Below are 26,475 nucleotides of genomic sequence, written 5' to 3'. Positions count from 1 at the left end.
AAGCCGACGAGTGTCCTTTACTGGAAACATCAAGTGGTGTGGTGTGCAGAGGGAGGGTGCCTGGATTCTGTATGCATGATGGAGAACCAGGGAACTACACAAGATATGTGAGAGAGTTTCCCACAGTGCCTTGCTCTCTTCCCTACTTAAGAAATCTCAGGAGCTAGCAAGTGGGCTGATTAGAAAGAAGCGCCTGTCTCTAAATTTAACGAGCTGAGTTCAGTCTCTAGAACGCATGTAAAAGTGTCAGGATGTGCATACTCCAGCCCTCCTAAAATAAAATAAGCGAGGAGGAGGAGGACAAGGAGAAGGAGGAAGAGGAGGAGGGGGAGGAGCAGCAGCAGCCTCTGCATCGGAATAGCTCCCACCCTTTCACTTCATTTCTGCTGTCTCAAACCCAACACAAGGAGAGGCTCTCAGAAGCAGGAAGCCCTACAGACTTGCTGCTGCTGCTCCTGCTCCACTCACCGACCTCTGAGCACCCAGGCTCAGCAGAAAGCTGACTGGATCCTCGCCTCAGCGGCTTCGTAGCTCTGCTCAGTGGGCCTCAGACTCAGGTTCTTCTAGAATTTGAAGTCAGGTCAAGAGCCTGAGTCAGGCCAGTGAGAGCGGAAACGAGCAGTCGCTGGTCAGAGTATATCCATGAACGCCAATGGAAGAGCCTGCAAGAAAGCCTGTGAAGCCAGGCGGTTTCCTAAAGTGAATCCTTCTCTATGCTTTTCCCGATGAGAAACAAAAGCCAAATGCTTCACGTGAGGCTTCTAGAACACAGGGGTACAGTAATGGACTCGGGCTGGGGGTGTCTGAGAAGAAGACAAGGGCATTGAGAAGAGGTCTGTCATGCCACAGTGATGGGTTGCCAGGCAGAGGCAGAACGAATGTGACTGACTCCCTTGCCATAAGAACCTGTGGACATCTGAGGTCCTAAACACTCCAGCAAGGACGCTTAATTACAATGAGGACACAACATGAACAGGACCCTGAAGTGAGGGAACATGCAGGGATCCATCTGGCTAGCGCTGTTGTACAGTTCCTAGGACAGTACTGTGACCGTCCCAGGTACAGGACACTGAGGCCCAAGAAGAGACCACATCTATCCAGGACAGAAGCAGCAGAATGGAGGTTCAAACCCAGAAGGTAATGAGGTTTGGCAGATACCTCAGAAGCTGTCCAAGTGCCAGAGGCCTGGGAGGGGCCAGCCCCAATGTCTAAGCGATGCTGAGAAGAGTACAGAAAGGCCAGCAAGCCTTGGGCCCCATCAGGGAGGAAAAAAAAAGAATGAAATGCCAACATTCCTTTGTTCAAAAACTCAAGCTATCTCAAGGGTGGGGAACATGCTTGTAACACTCCTTTTGTTTGCTACTGGAAAACATACACACCAGGAAACCGAAATTCCCCCACGCCAGGGGCCCTGCCTGTGAGTGTAGCACAAAAGGTCCAGGCATGTCCAGGCCACACAGGTAAGATCATTTCCTGCAGGTGAGAACAGTTGGCGGAATCACAGCGCAGCCCCTTCCTGATGGTCCCTAGGTGGACTTCCTTGAAGTAGGGCAACACCTCAAGAGCAGCCAGTGCCCACCAAGGAGACATAGTCTCATCTCGTGGTAGTCTGGGACGGGCCTTCCTCTGCCCTGGCTCTTGGCTGCACATGAGGTCTCCTCCCAGTCACTTCCGGAAGTGAAAGGCTGCCCCTCACTGAGGCACCCTCAGTTAAGAGCACATGGGCACAGAGGTTTCTAATCTAATCAGTTTCCACGAACTGTTAGGATATCCCGGAGCTCCCGCTTATGAGAGTTCCCCAAACGCCACTAACACAAGGAAACTATCTACGTGCTGCTCACATGCTGGGCTTGCCCATCTGTTGCTCCTGAGCTACTTATAACAAGCCAAAGGGGAAAAGGCTGAGTGACGAGATCACATAAGCCAGTCACTCCTTACACTCCCTTCCATTGTGAGGACAGACACTCCACAGAAAAGTTAGTCACAAGACACACGAAGGGGCCCAAGCACAGACTTACCAAACTGAGTACAGCCCAGACTGTCACCAAGTAGTCCTGAACTCAACAAATAGTGCTTTGGTTAAAACCATCATGTTTGGGGATGGTTGTTACACAGTAAGCACTAACTGACACATAGTTTTGCTATCAACTCACCTTTTCATTCGAATAACTACATAAGTTCATTTTTTTCTCTGTGTGACAAAGAATGTTTTCCCCAAAATATATTAAGACAACTGTAATTTGCAAACACTTGTACACCTGTATTTGCAGAAAATTCCCCCACAGGAGTCCCATAGAATAAGAATGATACATTTTCCTCATATGAGAGTTAAAAAAAAAACAAAACAAAAAACAAACCAAGGCTCAAAAGAGCAGTAGGGTGAACTTACCTAAAAACAAAACAAAACAAAGCAAAGCAAAAAACAAACAAAACTAAACAAACAACCAAATACCTATTAAATGGTAAATTGGGATTCACTTCTAGCTTGTATAGAACAAAGGCATGGAGCTATCTCCAGCTGTGTGTCCTCCTTCCCTCCAGAGACAGGGTTTCTCACAATCAAGATGAAGAAACTGTCCCCTCTAAACATGCCCGTGCCACTCCTCCCTTCCATGATGTGGCCTTACTCCCAGAACTCGATGACAGGTGAGGTGAAGTTGGAGGCGCTAAGGGAGATGACGTGACTCTCGTTCCTACGCAGGGTGTCCTCCATGCAGTGCGGTGTGTTCCAGCTGTGGTTGCAGTGTGCCCAGGGAAGCTCCCTCTGGAAGGAGTGGAATAGGTAGTATGTGGCCCAGGCCAGGATGACAATGTAGTACACATTCAGGAGGGACACGATGACGATGGACGCGTAGCCAATGCCTGTGGGCGGGGAAAGCAAAGTGGACACAGGTCAAAAGGAGGCACATTCAGCCGGGAGGCACTGGTGTGGCCAGTCTTTGGGCCAAAAGGGACTTCTCAATAGTAAGCAGAAAACAGCCATAGAGTGAAGGACTCATGAACAAGTGGTCAGAGAAACGGCAGCTGGACCACTCACAGGATGAAGGAAAGAAGAGGGGACAGGACAGTGACTGTGCAGTTGGATGGTTGGATGCATGGGTAGAAACACAGATGATGGATGGATGGATGGATGGATGGAAAATGGGTGGGTAGAAATATATAGACAGATAGTAGATGGGTAGAAATACAGATCAACAGAAACAAGGATGGATAGAAATCTGGAAAGATGGGTAGATGAATAGAGAGATGGATGGTAGATGGATAAAAGTATGGATGGAGGAATAGAAACATGGATGGCTAGAACTTCTGTCATTCTGTTTTTGCAGTAACTCTTGTTTGCTAGATGAAGAAACTGAGGCTCAAAAACTTCCTTTAAGGACTGGAGAGATGGCTTACCAGTTAAGAGCAATGGCTGCTCTTCCAGAGGACCTGGGTTCAATGCCCAGCACCCAACATGGCAGCTCACAACTGTCTGTAACTCCAGCTCCAGGGATTCTGACACCCTCACACAGATATATAATCAAGCAAAACACCAATGCATGTAAAATAAAACCCTCCCTAAAACCACCCCAAGGAGAGGCAAGAAGGCCTGAACCCAGCAGTTCTCCAGGCTCCTGGATTTTGAGACAACTGCCAGCTCATTCATCTTAAAAAAAAAAAAAAAAAAAAATTCAAAGAGGTGGCCCCAAGGGAACTTTCTGAACAGACAGGGACCTGCTGTACCTCCCCCTTCTTCCTGCTTCTTGGTGACAGTGACATGACAACTTGTTGCTGCCCAGCATTTGAGGAAACCTGATTAAGTGCAGAAGATAGCATAAAACCTCACTAAAAATCTGGCAGACCCAATGCACACAGACCCAGGTGACACCAGGCGCATACTCACCAGAGAACAATGGGCAGATCTTCTCCCAGCAGGTGATGCCCCCTTCTGAGGTGTACTGGCCTATGATGACCTCCAGGAAAAACACAGGCAGGCCGCTCCCAAACAGGAAAATAAAATACGGTATGAGGAATGCACCTGCCAAGCGAGCAGAAGGGAGAAGGTAAGGAAGGCTGTGACTGTCACCGGATGGCTGGTAAGGTGCTCACTCCTAAGCCCTCTCAACCCAAAATATCAGAGGAGCGAGGGATAGAAAGCACAGAGACCAAACTCCGGATACTGTGAGGATGGATTCTCCAAGGCCTGCCTAGCCACCCACAAATCTGCAAATCTACCAGGTTCTTCAAACCACCACATTAGCAGCGCTCATGCCTGCCACCTGCCTGTCTTCTTCCCCATAGCCTTCCCAATAAAGGTTGCTTGGTCAGCTAGACCCAGGTTATGGCACTACCTCCTGCTGAAGCTTCATCACCCATCTGCCACAGGCCAGCCTGGGTTGGCAGCCAGGAAAGTCCAGAGGCGGGTGGGGCGGGAGGCAGGAGGGAGGCATCTCCAGCTGGTGGTAGGTGCCAGGAGGAGAAGGAGAACAAGACATTTGGAGGGGGCGGGGGTTGGTCCTACCTGTGTACACTAATGGCTTCAGCGGGTCCACAAACCCTGTGAAATTGTGGGCACCTTGGGTTTAGGCTATCTGCTTTGTTCTGGGGAGCGTCTAAAACACTCATCAGAGTTCCCAGGGGGTCTGATACCTATGAGAGGTCAAGAAACCAGGTGCTAAGAGAGGGTCCCCCAAAAGCGGCTCTCTTACCACGGCGGCATGCAGCGCGCCCACCTTCACAGTCATGTGACAGGTGGTTGTCACTTATATTCTTCTCTGGTTCCCCTCTGTACCAGCAAGAATGTCTCTAGGCCGGTGCTACCTAACCTTCTCACCTGAGAGTGCTCTCTCAGAGACCTCAGCAGGAGGAGACGCAACACAAAAATCCAAACCCAAGCCCACCAACTCAGCCCACCACAGCTAGAACACCTTCATGGATGCCCTCTGCCCCCTCCCCCTTGGCATTAATGGGAAATGATACTGGCTTTGTCATTTACAGAAAGGGACAGAACTAGCTTTTGGAAATACATAGGCTGAGTTTAAAAAGCAAAGTCAGTATCAAAGATGCTAAAGGGGGAAGGCTGGGAGGGGCTCAGAGATGGCAGAATATAGGAACAGAAAGTGTGAATGTCTGAGATTGAGGGGGCATGAGCCCCCAGAGGCTAACACAACACCACCCTGTTCTCAGGCATGCTGACTCTGTGTCCTAAGGTGCAGTTGTGGCAGGGTACACCTGGCCTGGGGAAGGATGCTGAATAGGGGAGAACAAAACAAAACAAAACACCTCTCACACTGTCCCCAGCACTCAATTTGACCCAGACTCACCTCCACCATTCTTGTAGCAGAGGTACGGGAAACGCCAGACGTTGCCCAAACCCACGAAGCCTCCGGCCACAGACAGCACAAAGTCGATCTTGCTGGACCACTTCTCCCTCTGAGGGGGCTTCCCCTCAGCCTCATCCTCAGGCCGTGTGCCTGGGCTCTTCCCTGGAGAAGGCTTTAGGATGTCTTTGTGGAAGTCTTTCAGACACTGCAGCTTCTCCTTGGTGGCCATTTCCTCGTTTTCTACGGGAGGCAAAACCAATGCGGATGATGAGACCTACCCCAGTGAGTTAGGACCAGTTCCTACCTCCCCAGGCTGCAGCAGAAGCTTGCCACCCCATCAGTTCTCCATTACAGAAGCCACCTAGATGCCAAGGATCTCAAAACTCGGGCCTGAAACACTTGCAATCTCTAGAAGCAACAGGCTCCACTTGTCAGGCGGTGCCAGCTAACCAGAAGCACAGATGGCCCAAGATTGTTGTCCACAGACACCAAATTTTATTCAGCCTGTATACCCTGGACAGTTGTAGGCACCTTCCAAATGGAGGGAGAGGGAGGAAAGGGAGAGAGAGGGAGAGAGAGAGAGAGAGAGAGAGAGAGAGAGAGAGAGAGAGAGAGAGAGAGAGAGAGAGAGAGAGAGCACCCACCTGTTGCAGCTCTCCACACTAAGACACACTTTTCTAATTTGAGCTCTGTCTGAAAACAGCAACTTGCAGCTCAGTTACATCTCAGTGTGGAGCCTAGTGCGGGGCCCGCTCCCAGGTGAAGAAAGGAAATAGCAGGATGGTGTTGGCTACGTAAGACACAACACTGGGAAAATAGATGCCACCAAGGGCATAGAAAATGAGCAGGTACAGAATATGTTTGTAGCAGGAAAAAAATGAAGGCTTTCTTATGCAGAACTACACAAGGATGAGTGTGGCAGCTGAGGACATGATGGAGGGGCAGAGTGGGCACGGAGCATTGTGCAAGGAATGCCTAGGTCTCATCCCACAGACTGTGAACTAGGCCTTGCTACTTGGTACCCATCCTTCAGCCGTTCTGACTCCAGGCTAAACCCACCCTCCCTAGCAAGCAGGGGTCTTGCTCTCTGGCTCCAGTTAGGCTTGCATATAAGGAGGATTCCTAAGACCCTGGCACAGTTCAGGGTCATCCTTGAGCCACTCCTGCTTGGACTCCACCCTGGGTATATGTGTGGGAGGTGGCCAGTGTTTGCAGCCGCTGATGTTCATCACCTTCTTCTAGCACCTCCTTGTGTCTCTGTGGTGGTCACCATCCACCCACGCCATCAAAAGAACACACAGAAGGGTAACCAAGCACAGCTAGAGGCCCCTGTCAAGCCAGGCCCTGTGTGCAAGGGTTCATACACAGCATGGCAGAGGGCTGCCGAACAGGGCTGAGCTGGGGACACCCAGAGCTAGCCACCCTTCCTACTCTTCTCTGAGCCTCAGTTTCACTCTCTGCAGAATAGAATGAGTGACAGCGAGGGTAGCCACACAGCCTAGGAGACATCTTGCTTGTCTTCATGATCCAAGTGGGCAGCTGGCACTAAAGTATCAGATTTCAGAGAGAAAAAAAAAGGAAAATTTGAAGTTTTCTTAGAAAACTGGAAGGTCAGAGCACACAGGGTCTGTGTTCCTCATCTGAACACCCACTGGAGTAGATAGATGCAGGGCACACTGTTCCCAGCTCATGTCCTCTGGGAAAACACCGTCACCTGCTTGACTGCAATCTGGCTTTCCCACAGCCAACTCAACCTGAACAGCAACTGCATTGGCCATGCATACGCTTCCCAGATGGCTGTCTTCTCCACAACCAGACCATAGACTTCTGGAGATAAGGGCCTGTCCTGTTTATAGCTCTGAAGCCTGGCACACAGTAGGGTATCAGGAAAGGTGAGGCTTTGCACCAATGTTCAGAGTGACTGCCAGAGAAAGTGACATGCCAGGTCCCCCTCCTGGAGGGGCGGAGATGGGGGGGGGGCAGCTCAGCAAGGAGCAGAGGCCCAGGAGCTCAATAACCCTGCTTCCTCTCACTGGCTGGCTTGGGGTGGGGGACCCCAATTGTTTCACTATCTGGCAGTGAGCAGACTAAAAAAGGCTTCCTGGAGCCACTGGGCAGCCCCCGGAGCCCTTCCTCTGTCTGGGGGAGCATCCGCACAGCCTTTCTCTGCGGCTCCCCCGGGGCCTCATGGCTCAGCAGGCATGTGGCCACTGTGAAAACAGCTCAGGCAGCCAGCATTGTTCCTGCAGCAGGTCAGCAGCCCCCCGATGGTTATCTGGACAGTGCATTGTGGCCTGTGGTGGGCGCATAATTGGAGGATGTGGGACTCCACTCCCTCCCAGGGAAGGGTCCGAACAAGAGTGACCTAGAGCCTCCAACTGAGACGGGCTGATCCACCCTTTGGACACGTCTCAGTCCTTGGGGCAGGGTAGACTTCACAAGGTCAGCCTAGCTTTTAACCTGAAGAGGAGGAGGAGGAGGGAGGAGGGGAAGGAGGAGGAGGAAGAGGAGGAGGAGGGAGATGCAAGAGTCTCCAGCACTCAGGAGGGCTGGGAGCAGGACAAGGGTCTCCTTGCCTCGCAGGCAGCTATTGGCCAAGGCTAGTCCTATTAGGAGCCAGGCTCTGATGCCCTGCGGCCTGTTGTTCTGACAGCCCTGGTTCTGCACTCTGGGCCCCCAGACCCACTAACAAGCCTGTGCTCAGAGAACCCACGTATAGAGGGTTCCCAAAGACCCCTGTCTCTAAACTCTGAGCTGCCACATAAGGACTCTATCCCTGGGTAGTCTCAGGACTCCATCTGCCCTCACACTGCCTGAGACTGAACCATCATGGCTGGGGTCTGAGTGAAGCTGTGGAGTGCCTGTCCCATGCCTGGCACTGTGGTCACTCACGTGCCCTCCTACCTGTGGGAGTGTGGTCCAAGCCCATTTGCCTTTGGAGAACTTAGGACCCAGTGATCCAGCCTTAGCATCCCCTCCAACCCTCAGGTTGGCTGCAAATCACAGGGCTACTGCCTAGGGAGGGCATCACCCAAGCCTCGACCTTCCCTGGGTCCAGAGACGGTCCTGCAGAGACACAGGCACCCTGCCCTTTTTTCCTTCGTGCATTCTCATTCCAAGCCCCTGACCAGCAGCCCTCCCTGCAGTATACCATTCCGGCAAGACCTTCAGATCTGCTCCGCACATTCTTGGCATCCACCCCCACGTCCCTGTCACCATGGCAACCTTCTCTTCCCAGCCAGCAGCCCCTAGCACAGGCATTTACAGCAGCCTCCTCATAGGTCTCCTTGCTGCTCTACTGCCCCCAGTCTACTCTCATGCAGCAGCTGAGGGCAGCTTAAAAAAAAAAAAAATCACATCCATAATCAACCCCAGCTCTTGATTCATTGCTAGAGGGAAACACAAAGCCCACCTGCCCCCTTGGCCCTGCCGGGTCCCAAGCCAGACCCTTACAAACCCTTAGGCCCCATCCCCTCATGTGGGACATCTGCCCCATGGGAATGCTGTAGCTTCTCTCATTCCCTACGCCCGGATGCTCCAGGCCTTGTGGTAGCACCTTGGTCCCTGTAAGGAACCTGATGAACCTTGACAGAGGGACTGAGAGCCACTTAAAAAGGCTTAAATGACCTTAGGCAAGATACTCGGCCTCTCTGCTCTTCAGTGTTCTCATCTGTAGTAGAACAGTAGTGCCTGTCATGGGGTACAGAGAGAGAAATGAGGGGTGCACAGACTGACTCAGAACAGAATGTGGCGCGTAGCAAGCACTTCCTAAAATAGCAGCTGGTGTCATTATTACCAAGCCCAGGGTGGACAAGGCCTTCATCCCACTCAGTGAAAGATGAACAAGGCCCAGCCGGCTCCGAATCCAGGTCACTGTAATGACCCTGAGGCTTTCTCTGCCTCTGCCAGCCCTCTGCTGGCCCAGCCTGACTTCTCATGCCACCCTCCCTGGGGTCCACCTGTTAGGATTCTATAGACTCCCAGTTAGGCCAGGCCACACCCCCCATGGTGAGCAAGTGGCCATAGCACAGAGCAGCTAGTCCCTTCACACCACCTGCCTGCAGCCTGCTTCTTCTGCAAAGCAGGAGCTGTTTCTCTTGGCTCAGGGCTTGGCGGTTGTTCCGCAATGGTGAAGGAGCTTAATTCTCATTCTAGGAGCTTCCTCGTGGTTACCACAGCTACAGGTGATTAGAATGCACAGAGTTACAGGCTCCAGGACAAAGTGTCCCTCCCTGTACAGCTGAAAGCACTGTCCTTTTTCCAGGGGTGGCAGCCAGATGCAGCTGTGCCTGAACGCTAGCTTGCTTGGAGATCACCAGACAAGTATTGCCACATACACAGCCGGCTTGACCCTAGTGCCAGTGACATTGGCCAGATATACTTTTGTACCCTCTGGCCAGTTTAAAAACATCAGACTTTTTTTTAGTACCTGGGCTAAAACTATTTCAGAACAGTCTCCTTTGGGGGTTGGGGGTGGGGCAGGAAGGGAGGTGTGCAGAGGGGGAAGACAGGAAGGATCTCATGTATCCCAGGCTGGCCTTGAACTCACTAGTAGAAGGGGATGGTCTTGAACATCTGACTCTCCTGGCCCCACCTGTCCCTTTGCACTACTGGAATGATAGGCCAGCACCATTTATACCAGGCTTATGTAGTTCTAAGGTTTGAACGGAAGGCCTGGCACATGCCACACAAGCTGCTTGGTTCCATAGCCTACAGAGACTTCTTACGTGGCCCCCATAACAGAAACAGAAGTGCAAGAAGGTGGCACCTCAGGCCACACACAGGGACCAGGACAGATGGAACCCGAACCCTATTCCTACAGCACAGTACAGATCAGAAGAGTGTACCAAGCATATGCTGGGGCAGAGAAATGGCCTGCCTGGTGTAGAACCCTCAGGGACCTGGCTCCTACCTGCCTCCCTCCCAGGGCCTGGCTAGCCTCTCTGGCCCTCAGACATCCATGCACCAGTCAGGCAGGTTTTGAAGTTGATTTAAGGTGCCCCTGCCTCCCCAACATTTGCCTCTATACTCTAAGACAAGGGGGCCCCCAAGTTCCAGCTCCTAGTGCTATCAGTGCTCCCTGCAGAACCTCGGTCAGCTCTAATAAATGACCTCCCAACTAGAAATGATTAAAATCTTACTGTTGGCACTTTCAGCATTCAGGAACTCTTATCAAGGAGGCAGGCACATGTCTGTTTCCTCTTGTGCTTGTCCCCAGCCCACCCCAGTGCCTAGCACACAGCATGTCCTCACAGAGAGCTTGGGGAGAGACAGGACTGCCTCTCAGGGAGCCTCTGCAGGGAGAAGATGGTGTTCTATATGCCATAAGCAGCTCTCAAAACTGGGGCAGGAGATGGGTCACATGCCCACTGCACATGTGGAGACACGGCACCCTGAAGGCCCCTTGCAGAGGTGACCCTGTGGTTAGACCCCTTGGTACTGGTCCCCCCAGAGAAGAGCCTCCTTCCTGTCCTTTCTGTGTTCACTGCAGAGCCACCAGTGAGCTTGGGCCTCCATGAGGAGGCCATAAGGACACTGTGTGACCAAGGGCAAGTTAGCCTCCTCTCTGTACCTCACTTCCCTCACTGGAATACACTTGAGAGCTCTACTGCACACCACGCTATGATGAATAATTAACAATAAAAATATATATATAGCAGGGGATGGTGGCGCACGCCTTTAATCCCAGCGCACAGGGAGTCAGAGGCAGGTGGATCTCTGTGAGTTCAAGGCCAGTCTGGTCTACAAAGCAAATCCAGGAAAGACAAGGGTACACAGAGAAACCATGTCTCTGAGAAAAAAGAAGAAAGAAAGACAAAGAAGGAAGGAAAGAAAAAGAAAGAAGAAAAATATTTGAAAACTGTCAGGAAGATTATAGATTTTCACTATTCTCTTTATACTGTACGGATGTAAGACAGTTGGTTTGACATAGCTATTCCATAGCATATATGTATGCAAAACCTTCATGTTGGAGCTGGAGAGGTGGTTCAGTGGTTAAGAGCATTTGCTGCTCTTCCAGAGGACACAGGTTCGGTTCCCAGTACCTACAGGGTGGCTCATAACCATCCATAAAACTCCAATATATATATACACACACACACACATATATATATATATATAATAAAAATAAATTAAATACATGCTGTATATACCATAAATATATACAGTTGGTGTCCGTTTTAAAAAATTGTAAGCCATGCATGGTGGCACCCACTTGTAACCCAGTAGCTGGGAGGCTGAAGCAGCAGGATTGCCCAGCATTTTGAGGCTAGCTTGGGCTGTATGGTGAGTAGCTTATACTACAAAGCACAGTCTTGTCTCAAAACAAAACTAAACAAATACAGAGACTGTCGAGATGGCTCAATGGTTAATGGCACCCAAGTTTGATTCCCAGACACCACATGGTGGCTCACAACTATGTGAACTTCAGTTCCAGGGGATCTAATGCCTTCCTCTGGCCTCTGTGGGCCACAGGCACACATGTAGCACACATACAGCCATGCAGGCAAAAGACTCATCCATGTTAAAATAATAATAATAATAATAATAATAATAATAATAATAATAATAATAATGATGTTATTATAAAGGAAGAGAAAGAGACGTTCCCTCAGCACTGTGCAAAGGTCTCCCAGCATCCTTCTAGTTCATACCTTGCTGATGACACCACCTAGAGAGGTGAAGTCACATGACCACATGACGCACACCTGAGTTGGAAATGGCTCCTAGATCTGTCCAAACCTCCAAAGCTCATGGTCTCAACCACTTGTGACAGCCACGTGTCACAAATAAAATAGGGCCTGGCGCCTTTAAGAAGCCAGCTCTGGGGCTCAGGAGACAGCTCAGTGGTTAAGAGCATTTACTGCTCTTCCCAAGGATGCTAGTTCAGCACCGGCACCACCCAGTTCACTCCCTGTAACTCCAATCCCAGGTGACCCAGCACCTGCTCTGGCTGGCTTGTAGTACACAGACATGCATGCAGACAAAATGCTCATACCAACAAAATAAAATTTCATAAATTCTTAGAAGAAGAAGAGGAAGAGGAAGAGGAGGAGGAGGCAGCCAGCTATAGGCTGATGAGATGGCCCAGGGGGCAAAGTGCTTCGCCACAATCCCTAGAACCACATGATGGAGTGAACTGACTCCTGCAAATGGCCCTGTGACCTTCACACAAGCAGTGTGGTAGGTGCATGCATAAACCCATATACACTCAGTAAATATAATTTTTTAAACATTAAAAACAAGCTGCGAGCCACTGGGCCAGCTGACAAATTAGGGAACCAAACTCAAGGACAAACAGGGAAGTGAAGGGTCACATGACTTGACAGACTGGACCAGGAGTCATGGGACTGTGTTGTGGGGACAGATAAAACAGCACTGTGCACAGGGGCCTGCCTCTGTCAGCAAGAACATCATACAGATCAAAAGGGGTTTATTGGAGCAAAGTCTCCACAGAGTAATAGTCATGTACAGTACAAGGAGCAGGAGGGCTGGGATCCATTAGTAATGTCTGAATAGGAAGACTGAGATCCATTAGAATTGTCTGCCAAGGATATGCTGTTCTGCTCAGGTTCCAGGCTTGGCCCTAAGAAGTGTTTAGCAATCAAGTGAGGTGGGTTAACAATGTGCTCTGCCCTCTAAGCAGGGTAGACGTTTCTGTACAGGAAACAGAAGAGCTAGGGTGAGCTGGGTGTGGTGGCACATGTCTGTAATCCCAGTACTCAGGGAGACAGAGGCAGGACCTGAGTTCCAGGCCAGCCTGGTCTACAAGGCAGGACAGCCAGGGCTACACAGAGAAACCCTGTCTTGGAAAACCAAAAAAAAAAAACCAAAAAAAAAAAAAAGAAAAAGAAAACAAAACAACAAAATCAAAAACAAACAAACAGAAAGAGCCAGGGTGATATCTTTTGGGAGGAGGCTCCGGGATCAGGAGTTTAAGATCATCCTTGGCTACATAGTAAGTTTCAGGTTAGCCTGGGCTATATGAAACTGGCTCAAAGGAAACCTTAAGAAGAAATTAATTTTTAAAGCTTTTTTTTAAGGTACACCTTTAACAGATTTAATCATTTAATTGAATCACGTGACCTTCATCCTTCGGTTATCTATTTGTGCAAAGAGGCTTAAGTCAAGCGTGACAACTGAACTACTTCCAGGGGTCTGGCAGGCAAAGGCGGAACAGAAGAGCATGCACCCAGGAAGATAGGCAGCTCTGTGCTCCTGACACCAAAGGGCCTCTGGGTCTGGGGTCCCCTGGAATCATATCCTTTGAGGTGCCTTAAGAGATCTAGACTGCACTAGTATATTTTCCAACTTCTCTACCACTTTGTCCTCCAAACACAAAGAAAAAGGGGTTGGGGTATGACCCAGCCTGGGCCCAGCCAGGCCCATTTTGGTCAGACCTCTCTGGCCCAGCTCAGTCAACATAGCCACGATGAAGGCAGGGCGAGGCTTGTCAGGATATACTGGCAAGGTTGGCTTGAGTCACAATGGCTTGTCCTCATGAGGTCAACCAGGAAGCTGACAGTTTCACTGGGTAGAAACAAAACACAAAACAACGATCAGCCTTGCTCTCAGAGTGAAAGTGAACTTGCTGGAGCATTAGCTTTCCATCTCTGGGCAGGGTGCCTGTCAACCTAGGACTCAGCATTCTACTCCCCAGAGGTTGCAGCCCCACCTTCTGAAGCACAGGATGTGAGGCTGAGGCTCAAAGCAGGAACACCCTTGACCAAAATCCTCAGGATTTATACCCAGAATCCAGGACGCTAGAGGACCTCCAGATGAGGCCTACCAAACTGAATGATGCCTTTTACCAGCTTACAGGGCCAAACAGGGCATAGTGGGTTCTGTTTGTAGCCACACACACACAGCTGGGATTTATAGCCACACAGTCCATGCATCCCACCATATATATTGCCATCAACTGGAGCTCGATCTAGATCTGATGGAGGGGAAAGTACACACAAAGAGAGTCATATTAGGACCTGAAGGGTTGGCTCAGTGGTTCAGAGCACTAGCTGCTCTTCCAGAGGACCTGGGTTCTGTTCCCAGCATCTATGTATATGGTAGTTCAGTCTGATGCTCTCCCCTGGCCTCTGCAGGCATGGCACACACATGGTGCACAACAGACACACACAGGCAAAACACCCATTAAATAAAGATAAATCCTTTCTTTAAAAGAGATAAGTCAGGCATGGTGGCAACACACCTTTAATCTCAGTACTCGGGAGGCAGAGGAGGCAGATCTCTGTGACTTTGAGGCCAGCTTGGTCTACAGAGTGAGTTCCAGGGCAGCCAGAGCTACATAGTGAGACCCTGTCTCGAAAACACAAACAAATTTGAAAGATAGCTATACTAGACCTGGTAAATAAACAGATGGCCTCAGGATGCCAGTGCCTGTGGGCATAGGGCCAGGCCCAGGTTAAAACTTAAGTTTACCCTGAGTTTCCCACTGCCCCACTAAAGGCTAAAAACTCTTTTATCTACAAGCCCCAACAATCCCTGAGTCCCTTGGCTAGCCCTCCTTCTAACTCAGAAATGGGTCTAACGGGCCTGTTTAGGGTGTTTGTGACTTTCTGGTCCTTAACCCTAATACCCTGGAACTACCTACTGCCAGACCAGTGGGGAGCTGACCTCTTGCCTACTGGCCTAAAGTTCACCACTACTGATATGGGGAAGGCAGTGTCTCTCAGCATAGGGCTATATAGCACCAGACACCAGAGATGAGGGCAAGCTCTGCAAAGCACAGGGCTCCTCTTCTACAGAACGTGACTCCAGGCAGGCCTGGCTCAGAGGGGCAGTTCTCCCTAGTGGCAGGAGGTGGCTGTGAGAAAACAAAGCCCCATCTGTCACCTGCCTGTCATCTACTTGTTTGGTCTGGTTACAGGGTCATCCTATTGTTCCCGAAAATCAGAGACAGTGCGAAAGCAACACAAAAATTATGGGAAGTTCACAGGAAAGACAGGAGGGCTTCCAAGGTAGGCAGAGGCTGCAAAGAGGAGGTACAGGGAAGCTCCCCCTCTGATCTGGATACCCAAAGCTTAGGCTGGGGGCTGGGGGAGTAAGGCCTAGTCACCAAATGGCTCAGCAGACCTCCAGTTTGTTGTAAGAAAGCTAGGCAGGAGGAGGGGGGAGGGGGATGGGTTAGGGAAGGGGGGAAGGGAATGAGGGAGGGAAGGGAGGGAGGAGAGGAGAGGAGAGGAGAAAGGAGGACAAAAAGAGACAGAGGCAGATGGAGGAGGAAGAGACAGAGGAAGAGAGGAAGGAAGGAAGAAAAGAGAGAAGAAGGGGGAAAAGAGAAGCAGGAAGTGGGGGAGAGAAGGAGGAAGCGGGGAGACCTGACCACACTGTGGTGTCTCATGGGTGCTCAGGGCCTGTCTTAGAATCATGGCTGGGGTGTGTGCACCTGGAGGTTGCGTCCATATACAAAGCTTCTGGGACGCCTCGCTCTTGACATGGCCAGTCAGCCACCTGCTTCTGTTAGTCCCTAGGTGGACATGCTCTTGGCTCTGAAGGGGCAGCTCTGCTCCTCCCCTGCCCCTTTCTCCTCCCCCTCAGCTGAGGAGCCAGGGGAGGGTGAGTCAGCAGACTCCTGGCACTGACTCACCCAGCCACAGGGCTGTCATTCACACCCAGCAGCAGCGTCACTTCCTCAGTAGCAGGGCCATGCATGGGCCTCTCTTGTGGTGGGAGTGGGTCACCAGGGTCTTGGGGCAGGCACTGTGGGAGCCCAGGATTATTTCTGGAAGCCTCCGCCACTTCCACAAACTCCCCCCTTTCAAGCTACAGGAAACCCAAGGCTGCACCTGTGTCCCAAGGCTGCTCCCGTGTCCTCCGTATGTAAAAGGAAAGCAGAAACAGAGCCATCCTCTTTCTTGCAGAAATGCAAGAGAAGCCAGGACACCTTGTGACCCCCCCCCCCACACACACACACTGCCAGGTCCCTACCACTGTCGGTGGTGCTGTCTGAAGCCCTGGCTTCATTGAGAGCAGGCTGTATACTGTGTTGTGGCCTCAGGCAAGTCACTGGCCCTGGGCCTCAGCTTTACTGTCTGTGCAGTGGGCACAATATCTGGATACAGAGTGTGATATTTATAACCCCTCCCCCACAGTGTTCTTCCTCTTACTGCTTCTTCTTCGCCATAGGAAGGATGCCCTTCCTTCCTCACACCAAAGCCCAATCAGACTATGGACCTAAAAACATGGCAGTAACAATGACTTGCCCAGCTGGGTTTTTTTGTTTTGTTTTTTTGTTTTTTGGGTTTTTTTTTGGTCTGTTTTTTGTTCTTTCCAAATCATTTATTTTATTTTATGTGCACTGGTGTTTCGCCTGCATGTGTGTCTGTGTGAAGGAGTCAGTTGGAGTTACAGGCAGTTGTGAGCTGCCATGTGGGTGCTAGAAATTGAACCCAGGTCCTCTAGAAGAGCAGTTGGTGTTCTTAACCGCTGAGCCATCTCTCCAGCCCCAGCCACCCTCTGTTCTGAGCAAAGAGAAACTGTACCTGCTTCCCCACTCTGACCCCCAGAAGCTGAAGACCTCCACAGGATGCTTTCTCACACCCTACACCTGGGCCCTTGAGAGGGACACTAGACCACCTCAAAGTAACGAATGGACCCCTTCATCAGGCAGTCACTGACAGACAGCATCCAGAACAGTGGCCTCAATGGCCTCTCTCAGCACATCACCAACCTGTGCTCACTGTCACCCCTCCCTCTATAGATCCCAGCTGCTTCCTGACGTCAATCACAATAAACACATCATCAGAGAGTGTTGGAGGGTCCTGTTGATGCTCAGTGCAGGCATGCTCTGCAGAGCCACAGGGCAAAGGGAGCGACAGACACTCAGAATGTGGGCAAGAGAGGGGAAGGGTGATCTGGAACCTGTCCCCAGCTGCAGAGAACAACTTCCCCACAAGGTGAAGACTCTTGTGGAGAGCCCCGAATCTTAGCTTCAATTTCCATCACACAACACATTCCCTGAGTAGCTCTCCAAATGACTCTGGGTTGAACTCGGTGTGGTGTTTCCCCAAAGGTTTGTCAAGTACCAGGGAACACCCTTGGACGCTGCATGACACGGCCTCAGAAGGCCAGGCGCACCAGTACACAATCCCACTCTGCAGGTGAGGAAATCAAGGCCCTGGCCCCATAGCACTCTACCAGGGGTGGTTCAACATGGATGGCCACAGGAGATGTGCTCCAGAGAGGGAACTGGAGGGGGGGGAGTGGGGACACTCCTAACACCCCCACCCTATGGATACAGTAGGTGCCAGAGGCGGAGAATAAACCCCTATTGCAAACCTGGGTGCACGGGACTCATATCTAACTCTGTCAGGCTGACGGACGTTGGTGCAGCGGGTGGCGGTGGCAGCGGCTTCCAGGGCTACAAGATGGTGCCTAACACCAGCTACTGCTTGGCTAGAAGAAAAACTCAGCATTAAAATCCACGTGGGGGAGGATCTGGAGGTTGACACAATCAGCTGTGTCTTCCTCCCGTGCACAGGGTGTCTCCCAGGGCAACCCTTGTCTGTACCTGCCTCTCTGCTGCTAAGCCCAAGTAAGGTCTTGTGACGCCCACCCAGGGCACAGCATTGCCTTCTCATGACCTGCCACTTTGGTGGCATCACAGGATGCAGCCACACCAACCGCTCACTTCTAGCAAACTCTGCCTGGCAACCAGGTCAGCTCTGGCTCAAGAACTAGCAGTGACCACCCAGCTGCCTGCAGGGGTTTGGACTTCACCCAGGACCCAAGTTTAACCAGCCCTTTCTGTCTGGTCCTGAGTGGGTGACTCCTTTTGTGTCCCAGGACTGCCGTGTTCTCCTGGCATTCCCTTTTCCAGCCCTATGCTCTTGGAACACGCATGTTTAAGGGTAACACCGGAAGCCTTCTTGTGCATTCCAGATCTTGCCACATCATACCTGCCGTTCACCTGGACCTGGGCTCTGGTTCAGAACAGGGAAACTTTGGGCAAGATTTCAAGATCCTTTTAAAAAAACAAAAAAAACAAAAAACCAAAAAAACTCTGTGTCTTCATTTCGTATTTGACATAGGGTCTCACTGCGTAGTCCTGGCAGGCCTAGGCAGGCCTTGAACTCAGAAATCAGTCTGCTTCTGCCTCCCAATTAAAGGCATATGCTGCCATTCCCAGCTGGCCAGCCCTTGACCTGATAGTCTGTAGAACCTTGGGACATAAGCTAGGGTGTGGATACCTGGACCCATCGAGACCTATTGACTCAATCTTTAAAGTGAATCCCAGAAATCTCACCTGTTACACCCGCTTCCCAGGAGTCTTAGAATCAAGAGAGGCTGGGAAGGGCTGGGCTGTGAACTGGGTGGTACTGAATAAAACTGACCAGTAGAAGAGCCATTGGTTGGTTGGCTGATGCAGTGCACATATGCCATGCTGCATATACCTGGGGGCCTAGCAAAGCTGAAGGCGTCTCAGGCCCCTCTGTGGCTCTTCCTTCCTTCCCACACCCACTTCTACTTTTATTTCACAAAGGGGAAGGGAGCAGGCTTAGGGAAGACACACGTCCTGGTCCCAGGTAAGCCAGCAAGCTAGAGAGGTTAGTGTCCACCTCTACACAAGGCCAATACACTCCACCACCACCCCCTTCTTAACTGGAAGGAGTTTGCGAGACAAAGGCAAGGCTGGTGGGGTGATTTCTGGGGCATGCTTGTCTGATCCAAGCAGAAGGTGTCAGAGGCCACACTCAGCCACAGTGGGCAGCCATGGGTACAAAAGGTCCGCCTCAGCTCAGCTCAGCATCCTGGTAAAGGCAAGCCTGGGCTAGCCTCTCACAAATGGGACAAGTCTGTGATTTGTGGAAGAAAGGACACTGTCTCCTACAGTGGTAGAAACAGAATGTTCTCAGACAAACGCCTGCTGTGGAATGCCAACAGTAGGGCAGACCTCGGAGGCCAGACAGCCACTCACTGGAGTGAGGTTTATACCAGCTGGCTGGGGATCTCCACTGTCCCTCCCATGCACAGGCACAGGCATAGGCACAGGTACAGGCATAGACACAGACACAGGCACAGGCACATGGCTCTCAGGAAGAGAGCAGTCGCCAGACAGTCCCTAGAGAACGGGCCCTGCTTAGTAGCACTGTTGGGGTTAGATGAAGTCCTAGAGGTCCTTAGAGCAGCACCTGGCACTGCAGAGTCTTCAGAGCCCCAGCTGACAAGATGGTGACAAAATGGACTGACATTCTCTCTACACCTCAGGCAGCCAGGACTTGGGCACAGCCCTGCTGAGGGCATCTGATTGCTTCCCTAGAACAACTACAAGGACTCGAACACGGGATGTCACCCTAACACCTCCTCCACTGCCCCTCCCTGACCCTCTTCTACTCAGGGGAGTTGCCCATTGTGGAGGGCCGAGGACTGTAGTGACGTCTGCTTTCAACTCACGTCTTCCCAGAGAGTTTTGCCCCGTAGCTGTATAAGGTGGCTGCTGGTGGGCATCTGGGACAAAGCATTCACCAGCTGGTACTATGTGGGGGACAGGGTCCCTGCCTTCTAGTATTACATATAATCTTTCTTTCTTTTCTGCAGTGCTGGGGATGGCAGCCCATAGGTTTAAATGTTAGGTGCTTTGCCACTGAGATGCACCCCAGCCCGTTCCTACTTTTTTGCTGTTAAAAAATGTTTTCTCGCTGGGCATGGCAGTGCATGTCTGTAATCCCAGCAGAGGTAGATGGATCGCTGTGAGTTCGAGGCCAGCCTGGTCTACAAAGTGAGTCTAGAACAGCCAAGGATACACAGAGAAACTCTGTCTCGAAAAGCCAAAAGAAGAAAAAATGTTTTCTCTTTTACAACATGTTGAAGAGATGGTTGGCAGTTTCGAGCACTTACTATTCTTGCAGAGGGTGAGAGTCTGGTGGCTCCCAACCATCCGTAACTCTAGTTCCAGGGCATCCAATGCCCTCTTCAGGCCTTTGTGAGCACTGTACCCATGTGGTGCACACAAATATATACAGGCATACATTCATACACATAAAATAAAAATTAGCCTTAAAAAAAATCTCCATAAGGGGGTTAGGGAGTGGTTCAGTGGCAGAGCTTTGCACCATGTAGGGAATGAGGAGGAGAGAGTCAGACAGACAGACAGAAAGACAGAGAGACAGAGAAACACAGAGAGAGACAAAGAAACAGGGGAGGAGGCATCTCTTAGCAGAACCAAAGCCCAAAAGGGAGAATTGCCACCTCTAACTGCTCTGGGGTTCCTAGGTATACTCCTAGACACCCCACTGTATTTCTGGCTCTCACTGACCCTCAGTACCTCCTCAGGGAAGCTCTCCTGCCCAGCTGCCACCCATCTCCCAGCAGCGAGGCTCCAGTTCCCCAGCAGCAATCCTGTACCTTCTCTGGTGGCCTCAGATTGCTTTCTGTTCCAGGCAGGGGCTGGGCCTGCCCCAGGTGCACTGAGAAGGACCTGGGTTTGCCGTAGTCATAGCAACCTTTTGTTCCTCTAATTCCAACTGTTTTCTTATGGTTGGAATAATAACTGCAGCTGACATGTGGCCACACAGCTCTGGGTGATTTATATAATTCCACCTAATAGCAGTTGCTTTTTTTTTTTTTTTTTTAAATCAGGCTAAATATTTCCCTTCTTCCCTTAAATCCTTCTCCAGTGATTGCCACCACACACTTATCTCCTAATTAGTCTAAAGGTAATGAGACTTCAGAGCATCTTAGCCTGCAGGAACAAAAGCACTCTGGAAATGTCATATGCACATAGAGAGACACCCACCTGCTCAGCCAGTGCATGCCAAGATACCAGGCTCTAGGTATCCAACCCTTACCAGCCAGTGAGATGAGAGCCATTACTCCATTTTGTAGATGCCCAACCAAGGCTCAAGAGGTTAAGCTACTTAACCAAGGTTTACACAGCCAGGAAAAAGCACGCTCTGGAATCTTGGATCCTTAACTGCTGAGCTCGGGGTTATTTCCAGGTTATCACCTCTAACACCACAAAGTCCTACTAGCCCCCCCACCCCCCACCCCGACACACCTTCAACTTGGCACAGGAAAATACTGACAGTGGCAAAAGAGAGAGGGGCCACTTTACAAAACAACCCTCCCCTCCAAAACTAAGAAGCAAAATTTCCAGAGCCAACCTGGATCATAACTGCCTTTACAGGCTGGATGCAGCCACGTGGCATGACAGCTATGTGACAGCAGCAACAGACATGCAGGTGCTATGCGGGCCTTGCTAAATGCCCACTTAATTATACTCAGAACAGGTGAGAGTCTGGGATACAAGCTGTGACTGTTACACACTGACCCCCTCCAACTAAAAATAAGAGCTTCACCACCGTCACTACCACCACCACCACCATCACCATCACTACCACCACCAAGTTCAGCCAGGTTAAAACAACCAGAAGACCAAAGTCCAGGGAATGGATCCTCTCCCTAACATTGGTGGGAGTAGCCAGCTCCAGGGACTGCACTAGCACAAGCCATCTCCACCACAGGATGGTCTCTCCCCACCCTCTGCTTGCTCCAAGCACTGCTCCCCGCCCCTTACCTTCCCTAAGCTGTCACTCTGAGCTCAAGACTCTTTCCAGTGTCCCACCCTCTGCGACCCAGGGCTTAATCAGCTTAGTCATCATGTAAACAGCCTCGGCCACCCAAAAAAAGGTCTCCTTTTCCTCCTTGGGGGCAAGGATACCTGTGATTTAGGCCACAGCTATAAATAACCCCTAACTCCATCCTTTTTAATTGACTCATCTATTTATTTGGTCAAGGAGGTTCCTTCTGGCCCCTCCCCCCCCCCCACCCCCACCCCGTGGCCGAGTTCTACATTAATACTGATGCCATGTGATTGGACTGGACAGGAGGGTCCCTCCCCTGCCTTCTGCGGCTCTGTTCTCTGAAGTCCATAGCATAAGGCACCTCCTTCTGAGTCTGGTCTCCAGATCCACTGGTTTCGTCCAGTGCCTCACCTAGGTTTTAAAGGGAACCTAATGGGTCACTGCTGACTGACCTCAGGACCCTGGCTTCCCCCAGATGACCTCAGTAGCACCATCTGCTAAATGGACAATTTCAAATTACACAAGGCGTGATTGGAAGGGCCTCAGCACGGGGTCAGATTCACTCCAGCAGACACCACACACCCTCTGCCCCTGAGGATCAATGGGGCTTTTATTTCTTGAGATTTTCAGACAAGCACTGACCCTGACCAGGCCCTTCACAACTCTGCCAAAGGAAGAAAGAAAGCCAGGGTTGGTGATGTATTCTATTCGGAAAACATCAGACCTCCTGGTTCTCCATCACATGGGTGCCAAACAAGGAGCTCTCAGGCAGCTACGGCCAACCCCCAAGCCCTGTGGAATGTCTGACAGGTGAGAGTCATCAGAACACAGTGTCTCCCAGGACTTCCAGCCAACTGAGCGGGAGTGAGAGCCCGGCTGTGTTTTTCTCTCACAGATGCCCATCATCAAATGTGGCAGCGCACGCCTTTAATCCCAGCACTTGGGAGGCAGAGACAGGCGGATGTCTGAGTTCGATGCCAGCCTCGTCTACAGAGTGAGTTCCAGGACAGCCAACGCTACACAGAGAAACCCTGCCTCAGAAAACACAGTTACCTAACAGGCCCTACTTCTGAGCCACAGACTATGGCCACTGGTCTCCAGGATCTAGTTCCCCAAAGTGGAGCAAGACTAACTATGCCCCGCCCCCCCACACACACAGCATGAAGCTTTGAGGTCATCAGGTGAGAATTCTGTTCTCCACTCCCCTTCCCCTTCCCTGCCCAGAAGATAAGCCAAGCCAAGCCAACTTCCTGAAAGTTACTCTTTGCTTTCACTCTCTGTCACGCCAGGCATTTACACACATTGTTTCCTTCATCCTCCACGGGCAATGCCCTTCCGGTCTTCTGCTCATCTGTTGCTTAACACCTCCGGAAATAGTTTGTGTGTCCAAGGCATCCCTCCAGGGGAGATGCTCCGGGTTAGAGTGTTTGCCCACCGTGGGAGGCCATGGTTTGCATCCCCAGCACGTGCACACAGGCCTCCGACTCCCATGGCCCTGGGAATCTCCAGACTGTCAAGTCATCTCTCAGTCCCCAGGACACAGCAGGGGCTGAACCACAGAAAGCCCACTGTTACTTGGTTTTTGAGACAGTCTCATGGAGCTGAGGCTGGTCTCAATCTCGCTGTATAGCTGAGGATAGCCATGAGCTATCTCCACCTCCCAGGAGCGTGAGTCCAAACATACATACACACACCCCCAACAGCAAAAATCCAGAGCTTCTGAAGATTGATGATCAGGCTTTCGCTTTTCGCTTTTCATATGCTTCAGAGAGTTTCCCCCAAACTTCCCCTATCACCACTCTTGCCAACCTTGGTCTTTCCCCAGGATAGCAAAGCAGACAAAGGGGTGGTGAACTTTCCTAAAGACTGGAAAGGCCAAAGGGAAAGGAAAGGTCAATATCCTGCCCCAAGGTAAGGACCTGTGGTGACATTTTTCCTTGGCCATAGGAGCCAAGCATCCGACAACATGGAGAAGGCCAATCTCTGAACTGAGTGTGGTGGCTCACACCTATAATCCCAGCAGTCAGAAAGCTGAGGCAGGAGGATTGCTGTAAATTCCCCAGCCAGCCAATGAGACACAGCAGGACCCTGTTTCAAATGCCCTAGAACAAAGGCCACTCTGGTCCTGCCTCCTTTAGGATGACAGATGTCCCTGAATGTCTGGTTGATTACATATGGCACTCCCAGCCCCACCTCCAGAGCAATGTTTGTGCCCATAACTAGAAAGATGCATTAATAAGGGGCACATGCTTTTTAAAATACCAAACTCTGGGGCTGGATTAAGAGCACGTGGTGCTCTTGCAGAGGACCCACAGAATGGTGCATGGAGTGGTACATGGGAATTCTCAGGGAGTCAGTGCCCTGTGTTTTATCTGGCAACCCTATCCATTGTCCCAAGGGATCCTTGTGTTATCCACACCCCAGCACAAAACACAAAGCACAGTATAATATGAGAGTTTAAATACTCTGGTTGCCTGGTGTGAAAAACAAGGTCTCACACTCCCCCTCTCCAGGCCTCTCCTTCTCTTCTTAACACACCCTCGAAGCCTTAGAAGTCCTCTGGGCTTTTCCTCTTCAGGGGTCCATTACTAAGGGAATGTCACACAAACGGTATGCATTCCACCTTCTGCTAACCTGCTCCCCTGACAGACATTACTAATCAATTGTGGCATTGTTCCCCACTGATCTGGCACCAGCCTTAGATAAGAGATGAGAAGATCCTCCTGTAAGAGGAATGATCAAGGGCTCCCTCTAAAAATCACAAGACAACTCGGGTTAGAAAATAGCAAGAACGGCCGGGCGGTGGTGGTGCATGCCTTTAATCCCAGCACTCAGGAGGCAGAGGAGGGCGGGTCACTGTGAGTTTGAGGACAGTCTGGTCTACAAAGTGAGTCCAGGGCAGCCAAAGCTAACACAGAGATACTTTGCCCCAAAAAACCAAGAGAGAGAGAGTGAGACAGAGACAGAGACAGAGACAGAGACAGAGACAGAGACAGAGACAGAGACAGAGAGAGAAGAAAGAAAAGAAGAAAAAAGAAAATAGCAGGACCAAGAGTTCAGTAGTGAAAGGCAGGGTTGCAGGGATGAATGAGAGTGAAGGGATAGTGATGGCGGCAAAAAGAGAGAGCCAGCCTGGGAAATGATGGGCAGAGGAATGCCAGGCAAATAAGAGAGGGAATGTGGGGGTTGTGACCCCATGGAGGTGTCCCACTAAGTTACCAAGCTGGGGCTAAGCAGGGACTGGGACCTGGACAGTAGTAGTGTTTCCTTGTGCTCCACAGATCCCTCAGGGTAAGTTTTTACAGACAAGAACACTGGGCACAAAGAGGGGAGCCCCTTGTTACAGTGCACTCAGCCCCTAAGTGATAGCGGGGCTTCATATCTGATCATTGTCACCCAAAAAGCCTATCTGGAAAAACCTTTACTGTTATGGGAGAAAGCAATCCAGAAAGGACTACAAGTTTGGGAAACAGGTAAAGATACCATGGAGGTTCTCCTGCGTGGGATCCTGAAGGCAGCCCCCTCTGCAGACCAGACACCCAGGGACTAGCTGATAATAGGTGAACAGGTGGCAATACCTTCCAGAAACTTCTCTCAAGTGTTGTGAGCCCCTCTAATCTCTCAGAGATTGTTTGTTCTTGAAGAGACCTTTTCCTTGACAGGATTCTCATTTGACCACTGCTGGGACCACGAGCCAGGACAAAAAAACCTTTATGCAGGGCATTGTCATGGAAGCCCAAGCTTTCTGGCCACAAGTGGCCAGGAGAGATGTGCCTGCTGGCCCGGGTATTTGATTTTTCGGTTTGTTTTTGTTTTGTTTTGTTTTGTTTTTGAAACAGGGTTTCTCTTGTAACCCTGGCTGGCTGTCCTGGACTCGCTTTGTAGACCAGGCTGGCCTCGAACTCACAGAGATCCGCCTGCCTCTGCTTCCCGAGTGCTAGGGCCTGGCTGGCCCTGGTATTTGTAAGGAAACCCATATCCCAGCAGCTTCAGAGAACCAGAGATTTGAAATTGGGGCGTCCACACATCTTTAAAATGGGTACCCCAGAATAGAAGCGTGACCAAGTGGCAGAATGCAAGGCCAGCATACACGCTGGATTCCAGCCCCAGGGTGGACTTCTATACTCTATCAAGGTGTAGAGATATGGCCACGTGCAAGCATAGTCAGAATGTCAGAAAGAAAAGCTCAGAGATAGCTCCTGCAGGGGTGTGGTGGTGGGGTACTGTCACCCGTACTGAGTCCTGAAGGCAGAATGTCTTCAGTAGGGCTCAGGTGAGGTTCAGGGGTGGACCACTTGCCTAGCCTGCTGAGGCCCTGAGTTCCGCCGCCAGCACTCAGCCCCCCTTCCCAAGAGTGCTGATCAATTACACTCTGTATATAGCTTATCTCAATCAAAAGTAGAAACAAGGCATTGGTTACTATAGAGTGCTTTATTGGAGAGAATAACTAAAAAATAATTTCTCGCTTGAGGATTAAATAAACACTTTCCTCAAGTGACCAGGAACTCTCTATGTAGCCCAGGCTGGCTTCCAATTTTCAGCTATCCTTCTGCCTCAGGCTCCTGCGTGTGGGATCACAGACATGTGTCACCTTGTTCACATGTATTCTTTTTTATTTTCATTCAAAGAGGATG

At 50.8% G+C, this 26,475-nt stretch overlaps 1 protein-coding gene across 2 annotated transcripts in view; it reads right to left on the bottom strand.

Annotated features, from left to right (window-relative positions):
• The window catches only part of Slc6a6 (solute carrier family 6 member 6), a 73,086-nt gene that overhangs the window by 27,663 nt on the left and 18,948 nt on the right, over positions 1–26,475 (bottom strand). The window contains exons 3-6 of one of the 2 annotated variants that reach the window (XM_051154917.1): positions 17,598–17,714; positions 5,304–5,543; positions 3,884–4,018; positions 2,628–2,862 (exon numbers count right to left, since the gene is read on the bottom strand). In XM_051154917.1, coding sequence (XP_051010874.1) covers positions 2,628–2,862; positions 3,884–4,018; positions 5,304–5,543; positions 17,598–17,616 — 629 coding nt within the window. In that variant the 5' untranslated portion in view covers positions 17,617–17,714. The remainder of the gene's footprint in view (positions 1–2,627; positions 2,863–3,883; positions 4,019–5,303; positions 5,544–17,597; positions 17,715–26,475) is intronic. The other variant, XM_051154918.1, reaches the window with a different exon arrangement.

This window comes from Acomys russatus, chromosome 13 (genome assembly GCF_903995435.1).
Source record: "Acomys russatus chromosome 13, mAcoRus1.1, whole genome shotgun sequence".
NCBI classification, from domain to species: Eukaryota; Metazoa; Chordata; class Mammalia; order Rodentia; family Muridae; genus Acomys; species Acomys russatus.
Note: the sequence above shows the minus strand (reverse complement) of the source record. Positions and strands in the feature narration are given on the sequence as shown.